Source organism: Rhinoderma darwinii, chromosome 5, assembly GCF_050947455.1.
Source record: "Rhinoderma darwinii isolate aRhiDar2 chromosome 5, aRhiDar2.hap1, whole genome shotgun sequence".
NCBI classification, from domain to species: Eukaryota; Metazoa; Chordata; class Amphibia; order Anura; family Rhinodermatidae; genus Rhinoderma; species Rhinoderma darwinii.
In genome coordinates this window covers 277,726,530-277,745,549 of record NC_134691.1, presented here as the reverse complement: position 1 = coordinate 277,745,549, position 19,020 = coordinate 277,726,530, and the positions used below count along the sequence as shown (strand labels likewise).

Genomic DNA, 19,020 nt, shown 5'->3' with positions numbered 1-19,020 from the left:
ACTATCTACATGGGGGGTTGGCGCTATCTACTGGGGGCACTGCGGTGTATGTGATGCTTTACTTTATCGTGTGTGACACAATTATATTCAGGGGCGCAGTGCATGGTGATATTATATTTAGGGCTGCAGAAATGGGTCATGGCCGGGAGAAGTCGTCATGAGCTCTGGACCGGATGGAGAAGAAAAGAGAAAAAAAACTACTAGCATCTGAGTCGTCATCACCTGTGAGTCACTAGATTTATAGAGAATATGTCCCCTCTCCTGACATGTTTACTATAGGAAATCCTTGTATTCCACCTAAAGTCTTTGTGCAGTCCAGGACTGATAGAAAAATTGGTGTTACCAATCCCCTTGTCAGGAGGATGTGTCCCTACACAGTGTGATACTGTCAGTATGTAGGGACACAGCCCTGTGAAAGGGGAATCGTAACACCCATTTGTTAATGCTTGTGCAAAAAGGTAGTGTTAGCAATAGTTAAGGCGCGGCAGGGTGGCGGTGGAGAAGAAGGGCCCAAGTTTGGGTAACAGCCAGGGCATATGATCTACTTAATCTGCCACTGGCTAAACCAGATACTCAGATTGACAGACAGATTGGCCTTTTGGACTTCAAGAGCACAGAGTAGTATTCTAGTTAGGTTCTATTCACAGCACTTTAGGCTCTGTTGACATCTGTGTTGGAAGCTCCGTTATCGGGCTTCCGTCGCAGATCCAGCAGAGATGACCAGAAACAATAGCGCAGCATGCAGCGCTATTGTTTCCGGTAAACCCACGAACACCCTAACGGAAAGCCGACGGAACCCATTAAAGCCGGTTGTATCCGTGGTGAAACAGAACGGTCGCTTACGGTTTTCCCTTGCTCTGCTCCTCTGACGGAGCAGAACAACAGAAACCCATGACACAGATATGTAAATAGCCTTAGTGTGCTAAATCACCCTGCTTTGTGTTAACATGTCCGAAAAAGTCTGAAACAGGTCTTTTCTATACAATGGAATATCAATGAGTGTCTAAGTGAGTAAGGCATTGACTTTCATGTAAGTTGCCTACTGAGAAGAGAAATTTGCAGCTGGGAAAAAAGTCTTCTCATTGATGAATATACTGTGCTTATGAAGAGGACCGATACGTAACTTACAAAGCTACTTTTAAAATATATTTGTCTCAAGTGTAGCCTTCCCATAGATGTACAATGAAATATGACTGTACCTGAACTACTTGATGAGCATTTGTGTCATTGAGCACAAGTTCAGTAAGAGCTGCACAGCAAGCTAGAATGAGAAAAGAGACAGTACAGATCATTTACATTCAACATTAGTTTGTAACTATAAGAGTTGCAGAGATTACAGTCACCCCTTGAGTCAATGTCCCTTTGCCCCATATGGGTGAGGGGCCCGGTTACAGATTTTGCGTTGGGGCTCAGAAGTCTCAAGTTACACCTCTGAAAAGCACACGTCAAACACTGGAAATCCAGTTTCTAGTGTTAACAGTTTCCTTTAGAACTAGTTACATATTCTGCCTTCTTGAAGTTTGGATCGAAGAGGAACTAAAGTCAGAGATGTTGGATAAACACTTATTAAGGTTCATTTTATGTATTCTTTCTAAAAATAAAGTAACCATATATTTATAACACGGCTCATTTTACCGCATTGTTCAAATGGGAACGTTTATATTTCATTCTTTAATATTCAAAGTACTCAGATTGTGTCTTTAACAAATTTGAACAAACATTTATGCCTTCAGGGTAAGAAAAATTTCATTATTAAATATTTTTGTTATTAGGAGTTATAAGAACTTACCAATAAATACCAATTTAAAATCATGAATCAGTCTCATGCTGGTAAAATCCTGTGCCGTGTGCCATGAGTCTTAATTGACGTTGTGTCATGTGTCGTGTCTTAAGTGACGGCAGTCATGTCCAGTGGTCATGTGACTGCAGTGACTAATAGCTATAAGTGGCCTATATTGTACATGATGTGATCGGCGCTGTAATGCAGATTACAGTAGTGCTTTTTATTTAGAAAAACGATCATTTTTGACGGAGTTATGACCTATATTAGCTTTATGCTAATGAGTTTCTCAATGGACAACTGGGCGTCTTTTACTTTTTGACCAAGTGGGAGTGTATTAACCCCCTGAAAGTCAATACTTTTGCTGCAATTGCAGATGCAAGTCTCTTTGGGTATGTCTCTATTAGCTTAGCATATTTACACACTGGGATTTTTTCCTATTCTTTCAGTCAAAACTGCTTCAACTTCAAAGGCCCTTTTAGAGCGGCCGATAAGTGGCCGGTTCATCATTCGTCCCCATCCATTATTATTATGTTGGCAGCGCGTCTTCCTGTTTACATAGGGAGATGTGCTGCCGACAGCGATAATATTTTACTTTTTTAAAACGATACGACCAGATGATCGAGCGTTTGCTCTATCATCTGCTGATCATTCCCGTTTACACAAAGCAATTATCGGCAACGAGTGTTATATGAACGCTCGTCCACACGATAATCTGCCAGTGTTAAACCCCCTTTAGTTAGATGAGTTGCATTGGTGTACAGCCGTCTTCAAGACATGCCAAAGATTCTCTATTGGATTGGTTTGGGCTTTGACTAAGCTATTCCAAGACATTTAATGTTTCCCCTCAAACCACTCCAGTGTAGCTTTAGCAGTCCCATTCTCTAATCTCTAGCAGACCAAAACAGGTTTTTCTCAAGAATTGCCCTGTATTTACTGCCATCCATCTTTCCTTCAATTCTGACCAGTTTTCAAGTACCTGTCGATGAAAAGCTTTCTTATAACATGATCCTGCCCCACTTTCCTTCACATATCGTTTCCCATGATGGCCAAAAAGTTCCATTTTAGTCTCACCAGAAAGCCTCCTTCCATGTGTTTGGGAAGTCTACCACATGCTGTTTGGCAAACTCCAAATGTTTTTCTTATGTTTTTCTTTAACAGGTTCCCGACCGCTGGCTGTATTTATACGGCCAGCGGTCAGGGTCTCTGAAGTCCTCCGTATAGACTAATTACGGCGGCACTTCAGAGACTGTGCACGCGCGATCGCGTGCACACAGCTCTATGCCCTGTCTGTTGCTAACAGCCATGGGCACTGGTCAGAATGTCAGGGGCCCCTGAACATGTGATCGCTGTGACAACCAATCACAGCGATCACATGCATTTGTACGTATAAAACAGTGATCACATTTGTTTTATTTTGACTTTTCTGGCAGCAAATCTCCTGCCTCTTTTCTTCTCCTCAAATTCTTCTCCTCAAAGTTTGAGGAGAAGAAGAGACTCGAGAGAATTTCTGCCAGAAGAATACAGTGAAAAAAAATACAGTTACACTATAAAACATTCTCTGTATAGATAGATTTCTATCTATCTATACAATCTATCTATCCATCTATTTTTTTTTCTATCTATCTACCTTTCTTTCTTTTATTCTATTAGAATAGGCAGGTAGGGAGTATATAATTATATATATATCCACATATATATAATATATATAGCAATAGCGGTTTATTTTTTTGTTAGCGGTAGTGTAGATATATATACCAGTTAGTTTGTGTGTTTTATAAAAAAAAAAAAAAATTTGTTTAGTTAGTGTTAGTTACGTTATGGCGAGGAAGTTGTTTAGCGCCGAGGAGGCATACGCCATGCTGTGGTCTGAGTCGGAGACCACATCAGAGATGGCGTCAGAGATGGAACTTGTTTTGGGCAGTGACGATGATAGCGTCACTTCAGGTTCATCTTCAGGGGACGTTGTCCCTGATGCAGTTGAAACTGCAGAACATGAAAGCGCAGGGCCAAGTAGCGCTGTAGCACGGGACAGCCTGGTCCCTCCAGTCCAGGCTCTTGTATGGGCACCTGCCCCATCTTTTGGGCCTAGAATCCACGGATTTACTGCCACTCCTGGCATAACCGTGGACAATACAAATTTTGTCCAAATGGATTACTTCCATTTATTTATAACGGACGACATCCTAAATCAGATTGTCCACGAAACAAATTTATATGCCACTCAATATATAAGGCAGAAACCTTCATCCACCCATGCCAGAGATTGGACGCCCACCAATTTGCAGGAATTAAAACATTTTTGGGGCTCACCCTAAATATGGGTATTGTCAAAAAGCCCTCCATTAGGTCTTACTGGTCAACAAGACCCGCACAAGCCACCCCAGTATATTCTGAAGTAATGCCCAGGTCTCGTTATGAGACAATAATGAGGTTCCTCCACTTCAACGACAACGCACAGGCCCCCCCAAGTACCGATGCAAACCGGGATCGGTTGTTCAAAATTAGACCGCTGATAAATTCCCTGAATAATTTATTTCTGCAACTCTACACCCCTGAGCAGAATGTAAGCGTGGACGAATCCCTCCTCAACTTTCATGGCAGACTTAGCTTTCGCCAATATCTACCTTCCAAAAGGGCAAGATATGGCGTTAAGCTTTACAAATTGTGTGAAAGCGGGTCAGGATATACCACCGCCTTCAGGATTTATGAAGGGCGGGACCGCACAATAAATGTTCCTGGATGCCCCCCTGATCTTTCCACCAGCAGTAAGATCGTGTGGGAGATAATGCAGCCTCTGCTTCACAAGGGGTACCACCTGTACTGCGACAATTTTTATTCCAGTGTGCCCCTGTTTAGGCATTTGCATGCTGCAAGGACTGGGGCATGTGGTACCATGCGCAAAAACCGAATTGGTTTTCCACAGCAATTAGTGGGGAAGCGCATGTAAAGGGGGACTCCTGTGCTTATGCATCCGAGGAATTGCTGGCGGTCAAGTTCAGGGATCGCAAAGACGTGTATGTGCTAAGCACAATTCATACCGCAGGAACAGTGGCAGTGAGGGAAAGAGGGGCAACATCGGACAAGCACAAACCAGTGAGCGTGTCCGAATATAACAAGTACATGGGGGGGTGGATTTAAGCGACCAGGTTTTACAGCCCTATTTAGTAAAGCGAAAAACAAAAACCTGGTACAAAAAAGTGGCCATTTATTTGTTACAGGTGGCCATCCACAACTCATTTGTGCTCTTCAAAAAAAACAGAGGCAGAGACACATACCTGGATTTCCAGGAGAAAATTATTGAAGGCCTCATATTTGATGTTCAGGACACCCGAGAATGCCCCCAGTCTGAGGATGTCACGCGACTGACTGAAAGACACTTCATCAGTCAGATTCCCCCAACACCAACCAGAAGCAACCCCCAGAAAAAGTGCCGCGTCTGCAGAAAAGACGGGCACCGCAAAGATTCCCGATATTTCTGTCCCTCATGTCCCTCGCTACCAGGCCTGTGCATTGAGCCATGTTTTAAAAAATACAACACTGTTCTGCATTATTAGATTTTAGTTAATTCGTTGAAAATATATTTGCTTTTTTATTTTTCCCCTGATTTTACTCCAAGGGTGAGGGAGGGAATGGGTGGGGGGTGGATGTCATGTTTGCATATTCTCTAAAGTTCATCTGCTGGAGAGCTCCATTTGCATAAACCTGCAATTTCTTATTTTAGAAAACCAAAAATGTAGCCTCTGGTGCCGATGTGTCCTCGCTCGTCCGACACGATGCAGGACCTGGGGCAGGAAGTGAGTGACGTCACAGCGTGATCTCTCGAGAACACGCTGTGTGTCTGTGCACTGCCAGAAGCTGGGCGTTGTGAAGAGAAGTGGATGATGCTGATTCGTCAGCATCATAAACTTCTATTCACAACGCCCAGCTAGTAAAAGAAGTAAAAACGCCCAGATGTACATACACAATACACGCCCACTTGTACATAACTTTAAACACGCCCAGTTGTACTTTAGAAAGCCTCATTTGCATAAATATAAAAATGGTCATAACTTGGCCAAAAATGCTCGTTTAAAAAAAAACAAACGTTACTCTTATCTACATTGCAGCGCCTATCTGCTGCAATAGGAGATAGGGGTTGCAAAATCTGGTGACTGAGCCTCTTTAACCGCTTAAGCAATGGCTTTTTTTCAGGACACTGTTTCATAAAGCCCCAGTTTGTGGAGAGTATGGCATATAGTGGTCCTATGGACAGATATTTCTATCTCCGCTGTGGATCTTGGAGTTCCTTCAATGTTATCGTTGGTGTCTTTGTTGAATCTCTGATTAATGCCCTTCTTGTCCAGTCTGTGAGTTTTAGCGACAGCCTTCTCTTCTCAGGTTTGTAGTTGTGCTATATTCTCTTGACTTTTGTTTTTGTTATAATGGATTTAATGGTGATTTGTGGGATGTTCAAAGTTTGGGATCATTTTATTGTAACCCAAACCTTATCTATAATTTTGTATCTGACCTGTTTGAAGAGCTCCTTGGTCTTCATCTTGCTTGCTTTTTGGTGTTGGAGACACAGGGGCTTTTAAAGAACATGTGTTTTTATACTGACATCATGTGACAGGTCATGTGACACTTATTGCACACAGGGGACCTTACTCAACTAATTATATGACTTCTGAAGTTAATTGGTTTGACCTGGCCTTATTTAGGGATTTTATAGCAAAGAGAGAGTTAATAAACAATTTTGTCAGGTCCATTGCATAAAATGTAATTTAAAATCCATTTTAATTCCAGGTTGATATGCAACAAAACAGGGAAAATACCAAGGGGGTGAATACTTTCACAGGGCACTTGTATAAACTCAACAATAAATACATTTCTATTCCTGAAAAACCCCTTTAAATATAATTCAGTAGGGATAGGCAGTGTCAGAAGAAGCCTAGTGTTTGGGAAACATTGTTTTTCCCAGTAATATTTATTAGTTAAAATCCCCCCTGCTCGAGAGTAGGTAAATGACACCTTCAATGGGGAATACATAGTGTCTTATAAATTTAGACTGTCCCTAAGGCCCCATGCACACGAACGTAAAAACGCCCGTAATAGACTTCTATTGGCCACGGGTACCTCCCCGTATGCTTACGGGAAGGTGCCCGTGGCGTTGAAAAATATAGAACATGTCCTATTTCAGGCCGTAATAACGGCACGGGCAGGCCCATAGAAGTCTATGGGGCTCCCGTAATTACGGGTGACTACGTGTGTGTGCACCCGTAATTACGGGAGCGTTGCTAGGCGACGTCAGTAAATAGTCACTGTCCAGGGTGCTGAAAGAGTTAAACGATCGGCAGTAACTCTTTCAGCACCAGGGACAGTGGCTACCGATCACAATATAGATAAAGCTGTAAAAAAAAAAAAGACGTTTATACTTACCAAGAACTCCCTGCTTCTTCCTCCAGTCCGGCCTCCTGGGATGACGTTACAGCCCATGTGAACGCTGCAGCCAATCACAGGCCAATCACAGGCTGCAGCAGTCACATGGACTGCTGTGTCATCCAGGGAGGTCGGACTGGATGTCAAGAGAGGGACGAGTCACCAAGACAACGGCCGGGTAAGTATGAATTTCTTTTACTTTTATTACGAAAAGGGCTGTCCCTTCTCTCTATCCTGCACTGATAGAGAGAAGGGCTGCCGATTACTGCAGTGTAATTTTGCAGCGAAAACGTGCCCGTAAATACGGGTGGAATACGGGTGACACCGGACACGTATTTACGGACACGGGTCCGTAAATACTGGTGCAATACGGGTCGAATACGTGTGACCGAGGACCTGTATTTACGCCAGTATTTACGGGTGGACAAAAATACGGTCGTGTGCATGAGGCCTTACTAACACTATTTCCACTTATATTTCTAGTTTATGTAAGTTATTTTACAAGCTCAAAACAAAGCTGTCTATTATTCATTGGACATTCAAAATATACATGAAAAATTATGTTACCTGCTTGGAGTGAAAGAGTATTTTCTTGTATTTCTCTTGGGCTCAAGTCTTCAGATAAATAAAGATGTTGAATACGGCCTGCAGCATTTGCACTTGACAAGCTCCCGATGGAGGAACGATCAGAAACAAGATACTGTTCCCTGGAATAATGTAAAAGTGATATATTACAGATGATGTAATGTTAGAGAAAAGCCATCACTGACATTGTGGGATGAATAACTGACATTTTCACATTTTAAAAAAATTCTGCTTTCAAACTATTATGCTTTACTGAGACTTCATGTCTAGTAATATACTCTGTAACCAGTTCAAGTAAACCCAATAACATCACAGTAACTGCAATCAGAGGTTAAATTATTAAACAAATTTGTGAAATGGAGAAGGGAGGATAATTTTGATTTGTAGTTTTAGAAACCGCAACATCTTATTTTTACACTGAAGCAGTTGGAGAAGTTCATATTCTCCCCCTGCCTTAGACGGTTTGCTGGCTCGGGATTTCTCACGGTTGTTTGGTATGACTGTGTTGAATGCTTGGAGAATGTGTGGTGCTAGGTTCCATCACTTCTTTGCTTTTCAGAAATTTGATATTCTGCCCTAAATCTTAATTTAAATATCATATTCTTGTATTCACCTATGTATTCTTCGGGGGATGAATACTGGATTGTGTATGTTGACACCTGTATTATGACCAGATTCTTCAAAATTTAAAAACAAAATTAAAAAAAAATAACAAAGGTGTTCAGTCCAAATCTGCCGATTTTGGGTTCTCATATAGTTCCCAATGTCATACGTGCTCATATAAATATTGTTCTTTATACTGTTTACTTAAAGCGTACCTAACTCTTCAGGTGATTTTTAAGAACAAGCTGTCATATGTGTGTACGTGTGTGTACTATAAGTTTTAACAGTAAGTATATAACAAAGTTGATCTATATCACATATACTATTCGATTAGCAAAAGTTGTTTGAAAACTTAGTGTCCATTTATTGATTATAGTCATTAGAAAAGAGCCATTGTGGGAGTTTCAGGAGCAATACAAATATATGGCAAGACCCCAGTGTGTCTTTAGTACTTTCACCTGGCTACATTTTACGACAATGTCTGCTTTCAGAAACAAAATATTTATACCCTTTCAAAATATGGAGCAGCTGTTTGATTCCTCCCCATATCCGAATTTCAACACTGATTTCCGAGTCTTCACAGATCTGAACCAATATCCAGACAACGCTCCATAGCAGCTTTAGATGGTCAGAGTGAAGCAAACTAAGCAAAGTGGGAACACCATCGTAAATCTTCACTTGTTCCTTTACGTCAGACTCTGAACAGAGAAGACGTAGGAGCTCGGCTGAAAGCCTGCAGATTAAACAAACATATTCATCATGTCATGATTTCAATTACTTTTTCCATAGTCTCAGAAATAAAAATAATAAACTGTATACATAGCTTTTGCATTTCTTGACACATTTTGTTGCTAGTTCAGGAAAGATAAATTAAATTTAATATTATGGCATAGGGTAAAACAATGCATAGAAGGGAAGAAGGGAAGATCCAGCGAAGTTAGTGGATAAAAAAAAATCAATGTTCCTTATTTTATTGACATAGACAATCAAATCGTAAAAAAGGGAGGCAGAACGCAGTAATAAGGTGGTCTCAGAATGGCATAATTCGGAAGCCTACGCGTTTCGAACACGATCTGTGTTCTTATTCATGGCAGATGTACATCACAATAAAGTGGGAACATTATTTTCCTTTTATCCACTAACTTCGCTGGATCTTACCTTCTTCCCTTCTATGTTGTTTGCCGTGTGCCGTCATGGAGATCCGGCCGAGATTTGAGTTCCCTTTGTTTTTCTAAAACAATGCATAACACTCAACTTGTTTTTGCTTGCAAAGTGTGCTTTAGAACATTTCTGAAAAGAGGCCAGGTGCAAAACTCCAATTTTGAAAAGAATGACATAATTCCACAACTTGAAAGAAACGGATTCTCCTTGCGTAGATCCAGCTGGTAGGGAGTCTTAAGGGCAATGCTCCCTGGAAAAAAGTATGCAAAATAGTGATCCTCTATAAGGAAGAAAACTGTCTCTAGTGCCACCTCCCTATAGATGACTACTATGTACTGTGGATCAATGTTCAATCCTTTATAGAGCCTTGAAACATTACTCAGGTTCATGGCCAAACTAGAGTATCTGGATCTGTAGACAGCACTGTTTCAGAGTTGTTGTTCCTCATCAATGAAGAGTAAGGTTCTGGTTGGCGTGAGTGAGATGCCTTTTAATGCAGCTCTAGGAAGGTACTAATTCTCCTTGCAGAGATCAAGCTGCTAGGGAGTCTTAAGGGCAATGCTACCTGGGGAAAAAAGTATGCAAAATAGCTCTCCTTCTGAAGTAAGAAAGAATGGTCTCTCTATTGCCACCTATAGGTGCCTACCATTTAAGTCAATGTCTGGGCTCTCACCATAGATGGGCCCTCACCACCTAGTGACAAGAAACTGAAACAGCAGCATAAATATATGAATAATAGCGCCATATATGAACTCACATAGTAGTGCTAGATAGTATAAAGCCACCAACTTGTTAATCCCTTCAAAAAGGAACAATGTCCTTGTACCTAAGTGGGACCCATCGACTTCTGCGTTCTTTAGCAGCTGCTATTGCTGCTTTGGCTATAGTTACACGTATGAATGGCATCGTGGCAAATGAACACCATAATAAGCATTAAAATGCAATGCTGCCTTTTAGAACCATACAAAACTGTATGCTGCTTAGTTATGCTAGAGCTACGTCTTAAAGAGTCTGTCACTGCTTAACAAATTCTTTTTTGAAGTTGTCTTTTTTGGAGTACAAATCAGGTGTGTTTTGGCCCTGATAATATTCACTAAGCCCTTTAGTATATATTGCTAATGTTAATCTATAGATTATAATATAGCGGACTGCAAGAGTTCACAAGTTACGTCTCGCAAGATCCACTCCTACTGTGTAGAAATGGTGTCCCCAGAATACTGGGTCTATGTGTCGTACACACTAAATGAATTTGCAAATGACCACAAAAATTCCTTTGTATTTGTAGCATTACAAGGCACACAATCAAATGAAAAGGTGACCATTGAAGACGTGAATGCTTAGAGTACTTCAGAGCAGGAGCACCTGTTTCCAGCAGTTTTCCGTTCTTCCCGATACAAGGGGTTCTGAGCACCCTAACAACTAGCTAAACAAATATGTAACAGTTTCTGATAGTAAGCACCATGATTATACTTATCAGACTTACCTTTTGGAGAGCAGATCATATTCTTGCAATATCATCATCAGACTTTCTACGATGCTAAGTTCACAAATAGCAGTTCTGCATTCTGTGCTGTAAAAAAAAAAACGTACAAAAAGATCAACACATGTAAGAACATTTGTTAAAGGCCTTATTTACACGAGCGTGTCCAATTTGCGTCCACAAAAAAAACAGACCGTTTTTTATCCATATGAATATCCGTGTTACGTCCATGTGGTTTCCTTGTGTCACCTGTCTTTCTCCTCTGCCAGCAGTTTTTTGTTTTCAATTATTTTTTTAAAATTTCTTTAGTAACTGATGAAAAACAGACAGCATAAGTATGTTGCATGTATGCTGTCCGTTTTTTGTTTAAAGAGACGAGTCTGGTCCACAAAAACAGACCAGAATAGAGCATGTTGTGAGTTTCTCACACCAGACACGTTCTGTGGAAAAAAACGGATGTATGAATAGCCCCAATGAATTGCATGCTGTTAAAATGGACATCACACTGATGAGAGACACGTTTGTGTGAATAAGGCCTTATATAGAGTTGCACTTAAGACCACATTCTTTTCATGGTTTAACATGGGGCATACATGATTATGTACATCTCCTGATCTTTCCACTACCTAATGCTGGTTATAGGCGCAAGATTTTCACTAGCCAACAGATGGACATCGGATGTACATTTGGCTGATACTACAATAAATTATAAGTATCATCAGAAAAAACACCAATTCCAATCCTCAGATTATCAGATTCTACCAGCAGAAAAAATCTGGCAGATCAAAATTTTGAAAAATTGTATAACGGAAATCAGTCATTCTCTATTTATATAGCGTATTGATGGTTGAAGATTAATTTCGTCTACACACTGAAAGGACGGCTCCAGTCAAAATAAAAATGGCAATCGCATAGTGATTGTATTTGTTGGTTGTTTGTACAATGTAAAGTCATTACATTCCATGAATTCAATGTAATATTTCGTACTATGAAAACTGAACTTTGTAGCATCAGGTGCCAGATATCTCCATGTGATATCTCTGTAGAAAATGTTTTCTCTTTACTCCAAACAGTAGTGTACACAGATAAGTGGGGCCGCTTAGCAAAGATAAAAATGAGGCCCCTTTCAAGAGCTGATTGACACTACCATACTACTAAATACTAGTAACAGGGAATCCTGGTGCTACAATTGAGTAGATTTTCCACTTCCCCCTGAAGTGACCCTATCTCTGTGAAAGTTCTCACCACCAATTAAAATGGGGACTAAGCCAATCTAGTATGGGTCCCCCTATCTGCAGGAGACCCATGGGGCTGCCTCTATGGTATGTATGCCCTGACTCCAATTGTTTCTATTGTAGTTGAAGCAATACAATTTATTCCTGTGCATACTAATACCAAATATGCATCCTTTATTGTTAATAACTGATGTAGTTACAACCACCTAGAATAAAGGTAATGCATGTAAGGGGAAGAAAGAGAAAGAGAAGAGCATATTGTGTAGGTATCCATGCCTTTTATATCTCCATGTTAAATAACCAAATAGAGAGTACACTAGACCTAAACGTTCTATCTGGAAACATAATGGATATAATTTTCACATTTGAGTTCATTTGGGCATATGCCATTCTTAAATTGAGAACTAACAGCATAATGTATATAAATATGTATTGTGTAATTGTCATTTGAGGAAGACTTTAACATTCCAGTCCTGATTTTAAAAATATTATGTCACAGTACATATTGGCCACAAAAAGATTAGCCACATGGCCATTTCAAATTCTAGCAAATACAGTCATATGTGCTAAGATAAAATTTGTAATGTCTGCGTGAGAATTTCCCATGTAAGTGGAGCTATGCCTTAACTGATTTACTTACTAGCACTCATATAAACTCCAGTTTCACCAACGCCTTGTATGAAAAATCTCATCAGTACGGAGTTGGTGACTTCTATCTGTAATATATATTTTTCTGCATGCTGCAATTGCTCTAAGGGGGTCTTTAGATTCTGCCTTAGTAGGTCCACATCGTCCTTTACATCCACCAGTTTCCCTGGTTGGATGATTTGCATGCGGCAATTGGTCCCTAATTTTCTTTAACATGACGTCTTCATCAATGTCTCGCGCTATCAATGTGGTGGAGAAAAGGTTCTTGGGTGTGCAGATACCATGTTTTTCTAAAGGATGGGTCGAGATTCACAGGATCAGAGCGGGAACTCTCAACAATTGAGTTTGGCGTTGACAATAGTAGGCCACACCTGCTCCCCTGTGGCACCTTCTTACTTGAAGAAGCAGGTACAGTAAAGTAATTGAAAGCAAAGTCAGATGCTTCCTTAGCAACAGACGGCAAGCTATCTCTTTGTTAGCCTTCAGTTTTACTGAAAAGGGTCTGAAGTCTGTTATAAATACAATGATTATCCATTACAATTTTAAAGAAATCCTATGTCAGTGCGACCAACTTTTTTGTGGGTCCCCCTACCTTCTCCTTGTACACACAACATACTGTATAAACAAAAAAAACTTTACTTACCTGTCAATACACTCTTCAGAACTGGAGAGAGTGGTCAGCTTCCCCATGAGAAATGCAAGGGAGCCGAAGTGCTGGTAGCAAATTTAAATACACACAACCAGCATTATAACACCACTTGATATTCACATTGGTATCCAAATTAAGCATGCCACTACAGAAAATGATGGCTGCTGAGCAGCCACCTGGACCTATACTGCATAGCAAGCACAATGGTAGAACATAAATATTCATTAGGGGGTCTTAAGGTTTCAGACTTCACCTTTATTAGTAACTCACTTTTCTGCCAAACTTGTAAGAGCAAGGAGAGCGCCCAGTAACACGTTACTGTCTCTTGCAGTTAAGAGTTTCACAAGGGTCTGAAAGTACAAAAAAATAGAATGATTGTGCCTGTAAACAACATGGTTAAGTAGCTGCCAGAGACTACTAATGGGGATTACCTTCAGGAGCTATATAAGGATCCTGGGATCCAAGAGCACAAGGACAGCTACATAAAATCTAGGCTCCCTCTCTACTTCCCTCTTTTCCTCTGCTGACCTACAAAATTTTAACAGTAGTGTGAGTAGCTCATGTGTTCAGCTCATTTTAAAGGGATATTTCAGTTTCAGGTGACTAAAGCGGTCATGTGTGAACATGAGACATAACACTATACCTGACTATTATATGACTTGCAGCCTGCATTTATCAGCAGTTTTCCCCTCTGCAGTCTCTATAACTGTCAGTTTTCCCTGAACTCAGCTTCAAAGAGGAGAAGCCTAGCTACTATGATGTCTGCCATATACAGCGCACAGAAAAAAGAGAAGATCCTGCTCCCCTATCTCTCTGGAGCACACCCTCAGAAGTAGCAGCAGAATTGAGGACATTATAAAGCAGTACTGAGCAGTGTAGCTGAGTATCCAGCTCTGGGGTGAGACAGTAAGACTTACTAGAAGCTGCAGCAGCATCTGTCTGTCTCGCTTTCTGTCTCTTTCTGCAGCAGCTCTTCCCTCCTCCTCCACTCTCCATAGACATCTATGGGCCTCACTGAATATGAATTTTACCAGTGAATTGAGAGTGAATGATCAGTGCAGTAGGTAGGGGGGAGGAGGAAAGGAGTCTGAAGTTGGAGAAAGAGGCATTTTTCTGTAATAATATTTATTACAAAGTTTCTTATCACCACTTGTACTATTGATTTATGGGGGGGGGGGGGAAATGAAACAACAATTATACTTAAAAAAAAAAAAAAGCTTTTTCACTGTAAAATGTTATGTGACTTTTTAATATAAATTGTGTTTTAATTTCACATTATTTTCAACATCTCTGCATCATTAAGTGAGTAGAAATATTGGGGCAGATTTACTATTAGTGTTGCGCCAGAATTCTGGCCTAAGTTGCACCTTCTTTTTGGTGCAAATAATTCTAGACAAATGTATAATGAAATGCGGCAAAAAGAACAGGTGTTAACAACTTTTCCGACAAGTGGGCATGGTTTAGCAGAAAACAGGGGTGCGGCTTAATTTTTTTTTAAAAAAGTGGACTAAAATAAGCCAACCAAGAGATGGTATAAAGTTGGACCGAAGTGTCTAGATGCTCTAAATGTATCATCCAGCATGAGACATTGTGATCATTTTAAGGAACTTAGTCTGATTCTAAGCTGTCTAAATTTAAATAAAATTTAAGACAGTTGTAGATTCACGAGAATATTATATATATATATATATATATATATATATATATATATATATATATACATACAGTGAAGGAAATAAGTATTTGATCCCTTGCTGATTTTGTAAGTTTGCCCACTGTCAAAGACATGAACAGTCTAGAATTTTTAGGCTAGGTTAATTTTACCAGTGAGAGATAGATTATATAAAATAAAAAAATAAAAAATCACATTGTCAAAATTATATATATTTATTTGCATTGTCCACAGAGAAATAAGTATTTGATCCCTTTGCCAAACAAGACTTAATACTTGGTGGCAAAACCCTTGTTGGCAAGCACAGCAGTCAGACGTTTTTTGTAGTTGATGATGAGGTTTGCACACATGTTAGATGGAATTTTGTCCCACTCCTCTTTGCAGATCATCTGTAAATCATTAAGATTTCGAGGCTGTCGCTTGGCAACTCGGATCTTCAGCTCCCGCCATAAGTTTTCGATGGGATTAAGGTCTGGAGACTGGCTAGGCCACTCCATGACCTTAATGTGCTTCTTTTTGAGCCACTCCTTCGTTGCATTGGCTGTATGTTTCGGGTCATTGTCGTGCTGGAAGACCCAGCCACGAGCCATTTTTAATGTCCTGGTGGAGGGAAGGAGGTTGTCACTCAGGATTTGACGGTACATGGCTCAATCGATTCTCCCATTGATGCGGTGAAGTAGTCCTGTGCCCTTAGAAGAGAAACACCCCCAAAACATAATGTTTCCACCTCCATGCTTGACAGTGGGGACGGTGTTCTTTGGGTCATAGGCAGCATTTCTCTTCCTCCAAACACGGCAAGTTGAGTTAATGCCAAAGAGCTCAATTTTAGTCTAATCTGACCATAGCACCTTCTCCCAATCACTCTCAGAATCATCCAGATGCTCATTTGCAAACTTCAGACGGGCCTGTACATGTGCCTTCTTGAGCAGGGGGACATGGCGGGCACTGCAGGATTTTAATCCATTACGGCGTAATGTGTTACCAATGGTTTTCTTGGTGACTGTGGTCCCAGCTGCCTTGAGATCATTAACAAGTTCCCCCCGTGTAGTTTTCGGCTGAGCTCTCACCTTCCTCAGGATCAAGGATACCCCACGAGGTGAGATTTTGCATGGAGCCCCAGATCGATGTTGATTGACAGTCATTTTGTATGTCTTCCATTTTCTTACTATTGCACCAACAGTTGTCTCCTTCTCACCCAGCGTCTTACTTATGGTTTTGTAGCCCATTCCAGCCTTGTGCAGGTCTATGATCTTGTCCCTGACAGCCTTAGAAAGCTCTTTGGTCCTGCCCATGTTGTAGAGATTAGAGTCAGACTGATTAATTGAGTCTGTGGACAGGAGTCTTTTATACAGGTGACCATTTAAGACAGCTGTCTTTAATGCAGGCACCCAGTTGATTTGGAGCGTGTAACTGGTCTGGAGGAGGCTGAACTCTTAATGGTTGGTAGGGGATCAAATACTTATTTCTCTGTGCACAATGCAAATAAATATATATAATTTTGACAATGTGATTTTCTTTATTTTTTTTTATATAATCTATCTCTCACTGGTAAAATGAACCTAGCCTAAAAATTCTAGACTGTTCATGTCTTTGACAGTGGGCAAACTTACAAAATAAGCAAGGGATCAAATACTTATTTCCTTCACTGTATGTATATATATATATATATATATATATATATATATATATATATATATATATATATATATATAAATGTATATACACACACATGCATATATATATATATATATATATATATATATATACACACACGCACACATATATATGTTCATCATCATTACTACATTTGAGCAGAAAATTGTCTCTTACTTTGTGCGCTTCACTTTGTATCACCCACTCTCTTTGATCTTTAGCAGCAGCGAGTTTTTGAAAGATATCTGAAAAAAAAAACGACGATGTCTTATCATTTCAATATTAGGATTAGTAAATTATTCTGTGTCAAATTTAAACTGTGCCCTCAGTTTTGTTCTCTAAAATTGTAGGCAAGAGGCATCATGCATGAAAATCAGCTCAGACCAAAAAATGGCAATATTGCCAATAGAAACCAATCAGATCATGTATTTAATTATCAAACATGTTCAGAAAAACAAAATGAAAGATTATTGGTTTCTCTGGGCCAATGTGGCACGATGTTTATGCCGGAGGACCATTATGTAATGTCAACTATAGAGCCAATCCATGTAGTCACTTTAGGCAACTTCTATTCTTCATTTATTATTATTAGTCTTTATAATCCATCAACATATTAGTAAATTTTGAACATAAAACAATGAAAGCAGACTACGATATGTACAGAATCAATAGAGAGGAGGAAAAAATAGCAGAATAAAGTGCACAAAGATTGAAATGCAATACGGAATTTAAATCCAAAAACAGAATTTCAAGTTCATAAATATATAAAAGGTCATGGTGCTCTGTAGCATTTTAAAGTGAAGGTTCCTCATTGAGACATGTCAGAAGATGTAACTAGAAGGAGTCAATAAGATGGGACCCCATGATTGACAACTAGAAAATAGAGGAGAGCGTGCCCTAGCCCCCAACTCTCTCTTTGCACCAACACTCAGGCACAGTAGGTTTGACACCTCCACCATTCGTAGAAGATCATGTTGTGGCTCCTGGACTAGTTCTATATCCCTTGCTTACGTTGTAGTGACTGAAAATAGGGGCCCCAGTGCGGGTTCACATTCCCCATTGGGCAGGGTAATAGCGCTAACATGAATTCGAACCTTATCTCGAGTTTTATCAGGGTACATATAACCCTGATCAGACTAGTTTCATTATTTTATTTTACTATTATTTTTTGGCTGTTCCACCATGTATTGCATTTCATTAACATATTCCTTAAATTTGCAAACCTAAACACTATGCTATCAAATATTAATACTTACAAGTCATATTTACCAGTTTGTCGACATTAAATTCATCTTCACCAGATGAAAGGTACATATTACACGTTGTCTGCATGTACTGTAAATAAAAATTGAGTTATTTAACAAGTGTCCAGCAGATGGCACACCAGCATTAAAGTTAATGCAGTACAAAAATGACGGCTTGGCCCATATAGAAGGGCAAAAACTTGTATGTGCAGGTTTTTTTCATGTTTTTGGTGATGTGTTAGATCTGTTTTCTGCCACTTAAAAAATTACATGTGTAAAATGAAATGGTTAAAACACAAGAAATTAAGATGCCGTTTTTATGCTGTTTTATGGTTTGGTTTTTTTTCTGTTGTTTTCTGCACCAAAACCACACAGAAACCTGCGCGTTTTGAATCAGCCTGTTTTCCTGTGGTGTAAAACCATAAAATAGATGCAAGAAGTTCACATATGCAGATTTTAAAGTGACACATTCTGCATGTGTAAATTCCCCTAAATACAAGTGACAAACACTAAATAGAGAAGGTCATTCATGTCATTATTTTTGCATTGAGTAATAGTATGCTCACTTAAAGTAACCTTTTGTAAACCCTATACAGTAAATATGTTTTGTCCGTAAACTGTATGAATATACACATAGTTTATAAAACTACAGCATATTAAAATGTCATGAATATTTTTAGTGGCATGATTGTTAAGAAATTATATGTGCATCAAAAGAAGAAGCAAAAGATGTCCACGCAGCAAACTCTGGAGAAGCAAGTTGTAGCAAGTCTCCCTGATGATCTGGGTCAGATGGAAGAAAGAAAGCAAACAACTATAATAAGAGATGACACTGAGTTTATGGTAATTGCTGTTTCATATATAGCATCTAATTTATACTTAGGCTAGGCCA

At 39.7% G+C, this 19,020-nt stretch overlaps 1 protein-coding gene across 2 annotated transcripts in view; it reads right to left on the bottom strand.

The window, feature by feature from the left end:
• The window catches only part of NEK10 (NIMA related kinase 10), a 161,647-nt gene that overhangs the window by 104,957 nt on the left and 37,670 nt on the right, over positions 1–19,020 (bottom strand). Inside the window, exons 9-15 of one of the 2 annotated variants that reach the window (XM_075827183.1) lie at positions 18,141–18,219; positions 17,062–17,129; positions 13,830–13,909; positions 11,031–11,117; positions 8,895–9,119; positions 7,766–7,905; positions 1,200–1,261 (exon numbers count right to left, since the gene is read on the bottom strand). In XM_075827183.1, the coding sequence (XP_075683298.1) occupies positions 1,200–1,261; positions 7,766–7,905; positions 8,895–9,119; positions 11,031–11,117; positions 13,830–13,909; positions 17,062–17,129; positions 18,141–18,219 (741 nt within the window). Of the gene's footprint in view, positions 1–1,199; positions 1,262–7,765; positions 7,906–8,894; positions 9,120–11,030; positions 11,118–13,829; positions 13,910–17,061; positions 17,130–18,140; positions 18,220–19,020 lie in introns of those variants that run through there. The other variant, XM_075827182.1, reaches the window with a different exon arrangement.